The sequence below is a fragment of the Dasypus novemcinctus genome, chromosome 3 (genome assembly GCF_030445035.2).
Source record: "Dasypus novemcinctus isolate mDasNov1 chromosome 3, mDasNov1.1.hap2, whole genome shotgun sequence".
Lineage (NCBI taxonomy): Eukaryota > Metazoa > Chordata > Mammalia > Cingulata > Dasypodidae > Dasypus > Dasypus novemcinctus.
The window spans coordinates 141210472-141223760 of NC_080675.1; the positions used below are offsets into that span (position 1 = coordinate 141210472).

Here is a 13289-nt window from a genome sequence, read left to right on the forward strand (position 1 = left end):
GCCCCCCACCCCACTCCCATTTTCGTGGTGAAACCTTGCTGGGGAAAGCATGACCTCTACCCTCAACCCTCTCTGTGTTGCAGAGTAAATTGGGGAAGGGGGAGAGGAAGGACCCGACCTCCAGGGGTCCCGGGGCGGTAGGCAGCCGGCCGAGCTCCCAGCGAGTACTGTGGCGACCTAGCGGAGCCCGGGAGAAGGAGAGGCTCGCCCCTCTACCTCACCCCTAGTCCCCACTTGGCGCGAGCCTCGAACCCCAGTGCGCAAAGCGCCCGGTGGCTCCGCGTTGAGCCCAGCAGAGCCGCCCCCGACTTTGCACGGGGGGTGTGGAGTCCTGGTGCCGTCACGGAAGATCTCGCCACCCCAACCTATCTGCCGCCCCCCTGCTCCCCAGAGGCCCGGGCCAGGAAGGCACACACGCACACCCATTTTTATTAGCCTTCCCCGGGTTGGGGGTTTGGATCAACTCTAAAGTGAACTGTGTGTGTTTATAAGCTTGTGCACACGCCAGGGAGAGGCGAAGTGCTCCGCTTGCGTCCGAGTTTCTTGGGTCTACGGAGCCCTTGTGCGCCAGCCCACGGTTTGTGTAACCGTGTGTGTGTTGGTGTGTGTGTGTGTGCACGCATCCGTGCCCGGGGCGCAATGCGAGCCAGAGAGGCGACCTCGGGCGCTGTCAGGACCCGGGCGGGGGCGCCGGGGCGGGTGGGGGGCGGGGGCCGAGGCTTGGCCCGCCCCGGGAGCCGGCCCCCCGAGCCTCCCGGCCCTGCAATGGGACGTGTTCTCCTTTAAGAGTTAAGAAACTTGAAACCTTGTTTGCGCAACAATCAGCGCCGCGGAGCCGCCAAAGTGTCTAGACTGGCATATGATGGGAGGCAGCCAATGACTCCGCGGCGCTCCTCCGGGGGCCCTCGGTGTGCGTTTGAGGAGAACAAAAAAGAGAGAGAGAACAGAGCGGGGCAGCGAGCGAGGGAGCCCAGCCGAGAGAAAGAGCCGCCGGGTGCTGCCTCGGCCGAACTCGCAGGGACCTCGGGGCCACCCGGAGGCACTTTTTTGTGGCGGGGGACGGGGGCGACCTCGGCAGCCGCGGCGCCGGGAGCGTCCAAGCGCAGCGTGGGGCCGGCTGCGACCTCTACCTCGCTGGACTGCGTTTTTAATTAAGGATTCCCAGCAGCTCTTTGGGATTTTTGCAGTTTCCACTCATGTGTTGACACCCACGTTCAGGAGAAACTCGCTCCAAGTGCATCTAGCTCCTGGGACCTGAGACGGAGTTGGACTTTCGTGCGTGCAAACCCAGGGATTTGGGTTTTGCTGGGTTCTCCCCCCACTTCTTTCTCTTTTTCTGCAGGGGATAAGAAGGGACCTGAGGGTACCAACAAGCCTGCCCTTCGGACTCTGCAGGAAAAGCCCGTGTAGTTAAGTGCTTGGACCTTAAAGGCAGGGCTTCCCAGGTACATTCGGGGATTCGGCGCTAGCGCTTTGTGCTCGTGGACCCGCCGCGCAACTTTTGAAGGCTCGCCGGCCCATGCGGGTTCTTTCTGGCAGCGCGGCGCCTGCAGTCCCTCTCCAGCACGGTGGCTGGAGTTGCTGAGCAGCTCGGCAGCCGGGGTCCATGTAGGCGCTCGCCGGGCCCAGACTGCGGTTCGGCGAGCGCGTGTTCCGGCTGCCCCCCTGCCCAGCGCAACCTGCCCGGCCGTCCCGCCTCGGCGAGCTCCCTCATGTTGCAGCCCTGCGGCGCCCCTTCGACGACGGGCTGTGCGCGGTCTGCACGGCACCCTACGGCGGAGCTTCATGTGGGGCTGCGGCCCGCGCAGCCGGCACCTCGCTGAGGGAACGGACCCCCGGTAACCGGAGACCGCCTCCCTCCCACCCCCGGCGCCAAAGGATATCGTATGTTCAGGTCCAAACGCTCGGGGCTGGTGCGGCGACTTTGGCGAAGTCGTGTGGTCCCGGACCGGGAGGAAGGCAGCGGCGGCGGCGGAGGCGGCGGCGGCGAAGAGGATGGGAGCTTGGGCAGCCGAGCTGAGTCGGCCCCGCGGGCACGAGAAGGCGGAGGCTGCGGCCGCTCCGAAGTGCGCCCGGTAGCCTCCCGGCGGCCCCGGGACGCGGTCGGACAGCGAGGCGCCCAGGGCGCGGGGAGGCGCCGGCGCGCAGGGGGCCCCCCGAGGCCCTTGTCGGAACCGGGGGCGGGAGCTGGGGGCTCCCCTCTGGACCTGACGGAGCCGGGAGGCCCGGGCTGGCTGCCCGAGAGCGACTGCGAGACGGTGACCTGTTGTCTCTTCTCGGAACGGGACGCGGCCTGCGCGCCCCAGGACGCCGGCGACCCCCTGGCCGCGGCGGCCCTGGAGCCGGTGGGCGGCGGGCGGAGCCGCGACGCCCGCTCGCGGCTGCTGTTGCTCGAGCAGGAACTCAAGACGGTCACGTACTCGCTGCTGAAGCGGCTCAAGGAGCGTTCGCTGGACACGCTGCTGGAGGCGGTGGAGTCCCGCGGCGGCGTGCCGGGCGGCTGCGTGCTGGTGCCGCGCGCCGACCTCCGCCTGGGCGGCCAGCCCGCGCCGCCGCAGCTGCTGCTCGGCCGCCTCTTCCGCTGGCCGGACCTGCAGCACGCCGTGGAGCTGAAGCCCTTGTGCGGCTGCCACAGTTTCGCCGCCGCTGCCGACGGCCCCACCGTGTGCTGCAACCCCTACCACTTCAGCCGGCTCTGCGGGCCAGGTGAGCGCGCCGCGCCCAGTCGGCAGGGGGTGCAGGGGGCAGATGCCAGGGTCTCTTCACCCGCGCCCCCTTTCCGTGGCCTTCTCTCTCACCTTAGGAGAGGTGCCTCATCCTGGCCGAGGGGAGTGGGAAGGGGACCCGGGGAATGGATGTCGGAGCCCACACATCAAATGGCAACTTGCACTTACGGCTCCAGCAGACTTAAAAGTGTACATATTGGAGTTTCCTCTGTGCGGCTTCAGAAATGTAATGCATGATCCAACTTCATAAACAGTGAAAGCGAAGGCCAGGCCTAGAAGAGGCCAAAGACAGGGGTGCCACCCGCTGTGATTTACCTCCAGTCTGTGCCCAGGTCTCTAGCATTTGTGTGCCTATGCCCATACCTACTCTGTACCTTCATGTGTCCAAAAAGTGGTGAAATTGGGTGTAGAGGAGTCAGAGTTGAAATGTAACTTGTCCACTTGTTTCTCTGTATACTTGGGAGCAAAGTTTTTTCAGGGTAACTTCTCTCAAAGTGGATACATTCTTGTCCTTTTTCCTCCCAGCATCCCTTGGGTGTCAAATGCAAGAGTCCCAATCATCCTTCTTTCTCAGTTCATGTTTCCAGCTTTTTTCTTTTTTCTTTTTAAATAGAGTCAAAGGTACTCGTTCAGCCCCCAGGATCCTGGAAGAAGCATCCTTGAGTGGGAGAGAGGCCAGATATTTTATTACCTCTCAGAACCTCCCTCCCCCTTCCTTTGTTCTCCTCCTGGGATTTCCTGTGCACACCTCGGCCTTGTTTATGTGGGCAGTTCTGGGGTGCTGGAGCAGAGCTGGGGACTGGTGGGCTCGACCCCTGTTCTGATCTCTGCATTGCAGGGAACACTCATTGTATCTGTAGCAACTTAGGTGTGTATGTGAATCCATTGGGCAGCACCGGGGGTTCTGCCCAGGCTGGACTTTCATAGCATTCTTACTGGTTCTTGGACCCAGGAAGGCCCAGTGGGTCAGATGCACGTTTTCCTGACTTCCATTGGGGAAGGGGAGGGCGGGCCAAGCAGGGTGGATTTGTCCCAGGTATCTTTTGTTTGTATGGGAGGGGGTAGTGGTTGGAAGGAAAAGTAGGGTGCCTTAGTAGTGGTTCCTGAAGAAAGGGGATGGGAGGGGATGGGTGGGGATGGGTGGGGAGAGGCAGTGTTGTTGGAGGCTGCCTGGTACCCTCCACCCTGCCCATATGTCATTCCAGGCCTTGGTAAGGGGCTTTTGGCAGTCCCTGACCTGCGGCCCATGCCAGGCTGTGCACCTGGCAGCTCCTCCTGGAAGTGGTTTATTCTTTTGTGGGAGCTGGATGTTCGTTCCACTGCACTCATAGAAGGCCCTGGCAGGTTATTTTCTCTCTTGCCACTTCAGTCTGCCAGCAAATATTTTTTGAGCACTTACCCTGTGCCAGGCACTGTGCTGTAGGGACAGAGAGGTAATACAAATAGGTCCTGAGCCCTTACAAAATGTGACCCTATGGGGTAGATTGGGTAGAGATGAGGGAAGAAGGGAAGTGGGTCTGAAATACCAGAAGCGCTATGGGGTGTATACTAGGATCACCTCCAGGAGAGGCAACCTTTGGAGCTGAGCCTTGGAGGATGGGTCAGGGGAGGTGGGGAGTGAGAAGGAGAGGAGGGGGCCAGCTGAGAGTCAAGGTGCCAGGCAAGCTCAAGGGGGTGGGCCAGAAGGAAAGGAGTGAAAAAGTTGGAGGCAACAGACAGGACCCATCCCTATCACTTTTTGGGTTAGAAGTCAGCTTGGGTGTTGGTGTGAGTTTGGTGGCCTTGGAGAGGTAGAGGTTGAGGAAGACAGTGAACAGTTCTTAGCTGCAGACTTGGTCCTAGGTTCTGTCTGGCCAGTACCGGGCCGCGGCAGCTTGACCTTGGACCAGTCAGTCTCCCGGTTAGTGAGGGTGGCTGTAGGAACACCCTCCTCATCTCATTCTAGACTAAGTGTTGAGACTATTCTCCCCCCGCCCCCGGGAGGAGGCGCTATTGCAAGGGTTGCAGCACCCTGAGTCTATTCCCCGACCTCTTCACCAGCCCATGGGGCCCCCATCCCCATTCCCTGGCGGTGCCCTGGGAGGACTGATGGTCTGGGAACGGTTTCCGGTACTCCAGGTCGGCCTTCTGGTTTCATCCCCTGGCTGACGGTTTGATCCGCAGGGACTGAGAACTGGGGTAGCCCGATGCTGCCCACCCCGCCCCCACGGCCGGCCGCCAGCCTGGCTGCCCTAGCTGGGCGGGCGCATAGCTGGAGCTCAGCCGTGCGCGACCTGATAAGAAGACTGCGAGACTGCTCCTCCCAGGGCTCTGGGGGAGAGGGCCGGGCAGTGTGGCAGACCGACAGACTGACACATAGCTAGAGAGCACACTGGGACACCAAGCAGGCCAACTGAGGATGCACCCCTGGCCCCAGCCACCCCGGTGCCCCCTGAACCTGTCCCCTACCTTCCGCCAGCCCTGTGGCAGGTGGCCCCTTCCCAGGCACCACGGACCGCTGCCCCTCAGAGCTAGTCCTGCTCCATCCAGCCACTTGCTTGGGTCCCTGGGCCTCTTTTTCCCCTCAGTAGAGTTGAGGACATAGGACAGAATCCCTGCGGTCTGACGGGCGAGATTCCAGGCGACATAGCCGCCCCCTCGTTTGCCTCAGAAATCGGGGTCCTCAGTAGAGGGCCCCCCCTGGCCAGGCTCTGTCCTGGGTGCTGCCCCTGGGGCCTTCTGGCTTCCCTGCCCCGTGGGAGTCTGGTCCTAGCTGTGTCTCCCTCTTGTGAGTCGTTCTGTCCAGGGAAAAGCCAGTTGTCTGAGCTCGGTGGGTGCCTATGTGGACGGAAGCGTGGAGAGATACTTTAATCACAGCGCTAACCTGTGTTTAGAGAGCTTTCTCCTCAAAGTAGCCATTAACTTTGGAATAAATCTCCTGCTCTTTGCTTCACCACTTTTTTTTTCTGTAATTATATTCAGTAAATTACTATTATCTAAATTGCGCCAGGGAAAGAGAGAGAGAGCAAGAAGAGAAGGAACTTCTAAACGACTGGAGGAGGCCGCCTAGGAAAACACAGGGTTGCCAGGCCAGGACTATAGGAATTAGACCGGCCTAGAAAGTTTTCCTTTTATTTGGCCTGGCATTATCCCTTTGAAATGAGATCAATTTCAAGTCGGGCTTCCAAGACCCCGCCCCGCGCGGAGGCCCCTCAGCCAGCCTGCCCTGCTCCTCCTTGCTCCTTGGAGGTGAGGAAGGGGTGATAATGTGCAGTTTGCCTCTCGCTGGCGCCAGCCGGCCGAGCTGTTTATCTGGCTGCCGGGGGAATCTGGGCAATTAGGCTCAGCCGGCCTTAAAGCGCCAGGGGCTCCTTTTCCCAAGTCTCCCAGCCCAGGGGCTTGAGCCCTCAGGTCCCGGAAGTGGAGGGGATGGGCGCCTGGGAGGCCCCTCTCTACCCTCGGTCACCCTTTGGGAGGGGGGACACCTGGAGACCCAGGGAGCTAGGCGCATCCTTTCCCAAGCGAGGTGCAGGGCTGCAGCTGAAACTTGACCAGGCACGGGAGAGGCTGTGAACTCTCTCCTGGCTTTTGAATTGGGGTCTAGATCCCAAAGGGCTGAAATACGCCCTGAGGGCTAACCAGAGGCTGCCGGCTGCGAGCTGGCCTTCTGGTACCCTTGGCCCCTGGCTGACTGCTCTTGCTTCTGAAGGAAGTTGGAGGAGATCACTGAAGTGGATGTCTTAGGCTGGATGTCTGAGGGGGCTGGCGCTCCTGTGTGTCTCTGTCTCTCCGTTTTTTTTTTCTCTCTCTCTACTGCCTCCCGATCTTTCAGAGGGTCGTGCAGGGCTCTAGGAATTCTGCCTCTAGAGCAGGGGTTCTTAACCAGGGGTCCGGGAGCTTGAAATTAAAAAAAAAACATTATTCTTGTGGCGACGTGTGGGTGTGATATATTTATTAAATAATACACTGTACAGTGTGGACTTAGTAAGGGGTCCCTGGTATTGACCTGACTGGCAAAGGGGTCCGTGGAACAAAAAAGGTTAAGAACCGCTGTTCTAAAGTTTAAAGCATACACGTTATTTTCCAAGTCAACACACCCTTTGCAAGTCTTGAGACAGCTTCTAGGAGTGGAGGGGACTAAGAGCAGATCTCCATTTTGGTTCCTGTCTTTGTCTTTCCCACCCTGTCCTCCTTGGGACTCCATTCTCCCAGCCCCAAGGGGCCGGCCCTGTGGGAGTGGAGTGGGACAGTGGTTAAAGGTTACTGGGATTGTTCATAATCGCCCCAAAGTGGAGTCAACCAAGTGGCCATTAGTGGATAAATAGATAAACGGAATGTGGGATAGCCCTACGTGGGATATTCCATCATAAAAAGGAATGAAGTACTGCTATATGCTATGGAAGGACCTTAAAAACATTATACTAATTGAAAGAAGTGATTCCATTTGTGTGAAATGGCCAGAACAGGCAAATCCATAGAGTCAGAATGCAGGTTGGTGGTTGCCAGGGCCTGGAGGAGTGGGGGATGAGGAGTGAGCGTTCAACGGGTATGGGGGTTCGTTTTGGGACGGTGAAAGTACATTTGGAATTAGATAGAAGCGATGGTCGCACAACCTTGTGTATAAACTAAAAACTGTGGAATTGTATGCCTTAAAAGGGCAAATCTTACGCCATGTGAATTTTATCTCAAGTTTTTTAAAAAAGGGTTACCCAGTATTGGTCCCCGATTGGCCTCCTGCTTTGCTTCACGTAGTATAACATCCGCTGCCACCTGGACGTGTGGCCTCGGGTGGGCCTTTTCCTCGCTAGGTCTCTCTTGCCCCATCGGTCAAAGGAGGAAGGGGTTGGGTTGTGAGATCCAAGGTCCCTTCCACCTCTGACTTTCTAAATCCCGGGGTCGAGGGGTGGGGTCTCCAAACCCTCACACTTTTTTTACTTGCCTAGAATGGAATTGGAGGGTTAGCTTCCAGTCTCTACGGTTATTAAACTGTTTTGCTGGAGCAGTTGGGGGCCTAGGGTAGTCCCCCGGAAAGCTTTGTGGTTCGTCGCTAGTAGGTTGGTGGATTTTCTTTCTGTCTCATTCACCACATTAGCACCCGCCCAGCTCAGCTATGGCCGGTGAGAGGGGCACCATTCCTGTGAGGGGGGTTCAGTGAGCTCTTCCTGCTCTCTGCCTTTTGGTTCCCTGGTATCCAGCCCCCGAAAGAGATGTTGGGACTGAGTGCAGTGACTTGCCTTGAGCCACCTGTCACTGACGAGTTACACCTTTGGGGACAGATCAAGAGCTCTTTGCCATGTGGTGCCTGGCCCTCAGCCAATCAGGAATTTGGGGAAAGTATCCCTAAATCAGGAATTGCAGGCTTTCTGATAAGTTAGTGAGGTGTAGTGGGAAGGGCATGAAGGCTGGGGTCAGGTGCTAACTGGCCCCGAGGGAGTCTCTCCAGGCCTCAGTTTCCTCCTCTGTATAGTGGGAGCACTGGCCTCAGTTCTCTTTTCCTTGGCGCTCCAGCCCTTCCTTTGTCATGCCTCCTGTGCTGAGAGGCGGTCCTCACTGGGATCTGGCCTCTAGCCCCTCCTAGGCCTGAGATTCCGTGGATAAGGTAGCTCCTGCTGAAGGCAGCAGCTCCCCTCCTTGAATCTTCTTTTTTTTTTTTTTAAAGATATTTATTTATTTATTCTCCTCCCCGCCTCTCCCTGTTGTTTTTTCCCTTGCTCTCTGCTTTCTGTGTTCATTCTCTGTGTATTCCTCTGTGTCTTGTCTTCTCTTTAGGCAGCAACGGGAATCGATCCTGGGAAATTCCAGAGTGGGAGAGAGGTGCTCAATCTCTTGCGCCACCTCAGCTCCCTGGCCTGCTGTGTCTCTTATTGTCTCTCCTCTGTGTCTCTTTTTGTTGTGTCATCTTGCTGTGCCAGCTCTCTGTGTGGGTCAGCACGCCGCGCGGGTCAGCTTGCCTTCACCAGGAGGCCCTGGGAATCGAACCCTGGATCTCCTTCCTATATGGTAGACAGGACCCCAATTGCTTAAACCACATCTGCTTCCCCCCTCCTTGAGTCTTACTTGAGGTGTCCCTTGAAGTCCCCCTCTTGGCCCTCTGAGTCCTCGTCTCCACACTTTTGTCCACAGATGTACCTAACTTGACCATTATCTTCTTCACTGTTACCTTTGTCCACAACCATTTAATGTACACATAACGTGTTGGACCCGGTGGGGATAAGGGGTATAAATTGGGTGCCTTTTTGTTCCTGTCTCATTGGGGTGTAGAGCAATCAGGTAGGCATGGGTTCAAATCTCAGCTCCACCACAACTGGCTGAGGGGCACAGGGCTAATCAGTTTTCTCGTCTGTAAAATGGGGATAATAATGGCCATCTTATTTTTTATTTTAATTTTATTTTTGAGAGAGGATGAAATAAAAATAGATGCCTGAGGGAGTGTGATTAGCTACTCTGGTACCTGATGTTCAAAAATACAAATACACAAAATTGAAAGTGAGTGGCGAATGGTAGGAGTTCAGCCTGTTTGCTTCTCCCAGTGGTTGCTCAGCACTTCACTTTTCCTTCTCTCTAACTTCTGCCTACAGAAGATTCCTCCTTTCTAGACCTCAGAGCCTTCACTTTGGGAAATAACTTGTGGCTGGAAAGGCCAGAGTGGGAAGAGGGAAAGCCTCATTGGTGTTTAGAGCAAAACAAATTCTCCTACAACTAGTTGTGCCCTAATATAATTGCGAAAAACACTTATTACCCCTTGTGTCATTACTGATAACCGCCTAATAATAGTTATTACCACTTTATTACTACTGAGAGTTTGTTTTAGTTTGCGATTTGATGGTGTTTGGTTTCATTTATGGAAAATGAAGGGTCATTTCATTCATGCAAATTGTTACTTAGTTTAGCAAATTGTTACTTCCCGTAAAGCAAGAGGCCAAGGAATTCTTCTGAAGGCAAAGTATATGTTTTTAAGGAGGAGTATTTCGGGCAAATGAAAGGAAACTAGAAGAAAAATACCATAGGCAATAAAGAATCACAGAGGGTCTGAGCCTGGAGCCGTGACTAGTTTAGAGCCTTTGTCGAGGTGGCTGAGCTGCATCAGGTCCCAGGTCCACCAGCCTCCCTCTTGCCTGCACTGCAGAGTGTTATTTCTAATGCAGCTCGTTTGGAAATGAGTTTCGGCATCTAGGTCTCTGCACTCACACTCAGTTCTGACAAGGGCTGCCAAATTTAGCAAATGAAAAAACAGGATGCCCAGTTAAATTAGAATTTGAGAGAAACAATGCATACTTTTTCAGTGTAAGTATATCCCAAATATTGTAGGGGACATACTTATACTAAACAGTTATGCATAGCTCATCTAAAATTCACATTTACCTGGTGTTCTGTATGTTCTCTGGCAGCCCCAGCTCTGATTGTCCCTGCACCAGAGTTTCTCTTGTTATAATAATACTAATAGTATTTTTGAAGGTATATTTCCACAGTGCTAAGAGCTGTACTAAGCACTGTCCATGCTTGTTCTTCTTTTGCCCCCCTAGCAAGCCTGGGAGGTCGGTATAATTATTATCCCCATTTTAGAGCTGAGGAAATAGGCTCAGAGAGGTGACATAACTTGCCTGAGGTCACGTAGCGGAAGGTTGGCAGGGTGGGTTGGAGCCCAGCTCTGCCTGCGCACCCCAAGCCTATGGCCTTAGGCAGTGGATTTGGGCAGCGGAGGTGGTGGGAGAAAAGGAGGACTTTTTTTTTTGTTTGAGGAAATCAATGATTAAATGCATGTAGAACCCACAGGTGTGAACCTGGGTGCGATAAGTTGTCTCCTGTCTTCCAGAATCACCGCCACCCCCCTATTCTCGGCTGTCTCCTCGTGACGAGTACAAGCCACTGGGTAAGTGTGTCCTTGTGAAATGTGTGCCTGAGAGCTGGAGGGGAGGGGTGAAAGCTGGGCTGCTTGTCTTTGAAATGGGGTAAAGTTCTACAAAAACACCATCAGTGGGGCCAAAGCAGGCCCAGCCTCTGTAGTGGGCTATTTACATCTTGAAATTCCACTGCTCATCATTAACCTCTCTGTGACCTTTAAACATGGGCCTGTGGGAGATGGATGGGTTTTGTCCTCGGCAACGCATAGGAGGTAGGTTGGTATTTCTGTGTTTCTTTTCCTCTCTCTCCTCCCCCACGTTGGGTGGTTCTCCTTTGGTGTGTTTTAATTAGTAGTATGACAAATAGTTTGGGCATGTAGGCTTTGTTGAGAGGAGCCATGTGCTTTCTCCTTTTTAAGCCAAGAAGTTCACCTGGGTGGAAAAGACAATGGGAACATCTAGAAAGAATGTGTATTGGCGCGTGAAACCCCTGGCGAGGACCCTCCCGTAGGTGAGCTTAGCGGAGGTGGTAATGTCATTTTGTGTAAGCCCTAGTCAGAGATGGAACATGTTTTCCCTACAATCTCAGGGTTAGATGATCAACTCATACTCTGGGGAAGTTGCATGTGGTTTTAAAAGTAGAGTTCACTTGTTTCCACCATAGCTTTATCTCTGGAAGGGTTCAGAGCTTGGTCTTCGAGCCACAGGAGTGATGGAGGCTGTGGAAAGCCGTTGGGGGGGTGAGTTAGTTTGGGCAGAACCAGGAGAGCAACCGTGCGACCCGGGCTGTTCCCATCGGACCTGAGCTTTAGAAATCCCTGTGGCGTGGCAGTGATGCTAATGCATTCCACTCAGTGACCACAAAAAGTAGGTTTTGTTTTGTTTTGGTGAAGACCTCCTCCCAGTAGAGTGTGTCAGCGTCATCTGGGAGGTTACTTCTCCGTGTTGTGGACTCTCAGGCATCCAGTTCAGTTTCTCCTCCAGCGGCACCCCCCCCAAGTTGGAAGTACCTACCTTGTCCCTTCAGGAGTTTGACCTCATCAGGCAAGCAGGACAGAGAATGTTCCATGAAGATGCGAGTCATGACTGGGCTGAACAATGGTGGCTTCCCCACTGTTCTTTCCAGAAGTCTGATTATCCTATGGATGGGGGGTACTTTATTCATTTCCTTGGGTGTGGCAGTTTGAGATTATATATGAATTCCAAAAAGAGAGACTATGTTTGTAAACCGGTGTGTACCTCTGGGTGTGATAACCCTTTGATTGTATTAGATTCAGTTGAGATGTCTGATTAATTTATGTTAAGATTAGGGCTTTGATTCAACCACGTCATTTTTTAAAAAATTTTTATTTTATTTATTCATTTTTAAAAAAATATTACATTCAAAAAATATGAGGTCCCCATTCACTCAACCACGTCATTTAGAGTACAACTCAGCTCTGAGTCCCAGCCCCTTGGTGGGCTGATAAAACAGACTCCCACAGGGAAGTAGACACACAGAGGATCCTGTGGCCCTGGGAGGAGAGATGAGCCAGATAGTTGAAAGGAAAACCCAGAAAAAGACATAGCAGAGGTGAGAACTTAATTTGATGCTGGAGCCCCAGGAAGAGAGATGAGCCTGATAGTCTGCAGCTGACCTTGTGAAGAGAGCAGAGCAGCTGAGCCTGGAAAGAAATGAGCCCCAGGGAGAGAGACAAGACTTATGTCAGCCTACAGCTGAGATTGGAAGAAGCTCGGACCATGGAGCCTTAAAAGAAAGAAGGAAGGCTGAACCCTCGCAGACATCACCTGCCATCTTGCGTCAACACGTGGCAACAGATTTTGGGAGAAAGTACCTCTTATGGTACCTTGAGTTGGACTCTTTAGGGCCTTGTGACTGTAAGCTTCTACCCCAAATAAATACCCTTTATAAAAGCCAACAGAGTTCCGGTCTTTGCATCAGCACTCCGTTGGCTGACTAAAACACTGGAGTGGTCATCTGGTGGAACCCTGCCACTCCATACACAAGGAATCGGGCTGAGGCAGGGGGAAGAGCCTCGCAGCTACCGAGCTGTGGGGCAGAGGCGGAAACCCAGGGCAGCCCCCCAGATTCAGGTCTGTGGTTCCCGATCTTTCCCGCCTAGGCCTGTCTCAGCATTTTCTAAGTTGACATAATCGCACTACTTGCTCTGAAGGTCCCTAGTTCTATTAGAGAAAAAAAAAAAATTCAAAAGTTCTTAGCTAATGTAGCGCCCCAGTTTGAATACCAGGGATCACTGTCTTGAGGTCTAGTGGGCCAGCCTGTGATCAAGCTGCAAAAGTCTGGGCACTGCTCATGCCTTCAGAGTGACCATTTGGGAACCAACAGGGGTCCCTATTATATTTACAAATGGGACAGCTGAGCTCCAGAAAGAAATGATGCTTATGGTCATACAACTCAGAGGTCTGCAAACTACAGCCCCCCTGCCTGTTCTCGTACGACTCTTGAGCTGTTTACATTTTAAATGGTTAAAAAAAAATCAAAAGAAGACTATTTCATGACATGTGAAAATTATGCGAAATTCTGATTTCAGTGCCTATAAACAAAGTTTTACTGGAACACGGCCATGCTCGTTCATTTATATTTTGTCCGTGGATGCTTTTGCACTTAAATTGGCAGAGTTGTGTAGTTGCAACAGAGATTGTGTGGTTCGCACAGTTGAAAATATTTACTATCTGGCCCTTTCCAGAGAAAGTTTGCCACTCCCTGATACAGCTGACTGAT

General features: G+C 53.8%; 1 protein-coding gene across 2 annotated transcripts in view; it reads left to right on the top strand.

Annotated features, from left to right (window-relative positions):
* The first annotated feature begins 800 nt into the window (after positions 1–800).
* SMAD6 (SMAD family member 6) overlaps positions 801–13289 on the top strand; it is a 76163-nt gene continuing 63674 nt past the window's right edge. For both annotated transcript variants that reach the window (XM_004453123.3, XM_004453124.3), the window contains exons 1-2: positions 801–2706; positions 10519–10575. In XM_004453123.3, the coding sequence (XP_004453180.2) occupies positions 1887–2706; positions 10519–10575 (877 nt within the window). In that variant the 5' untranslated portion in view covers positions 801–1886. The remainder of the gene's footprint in view (positions 2707–10518; positions 10576–13289) is intronic.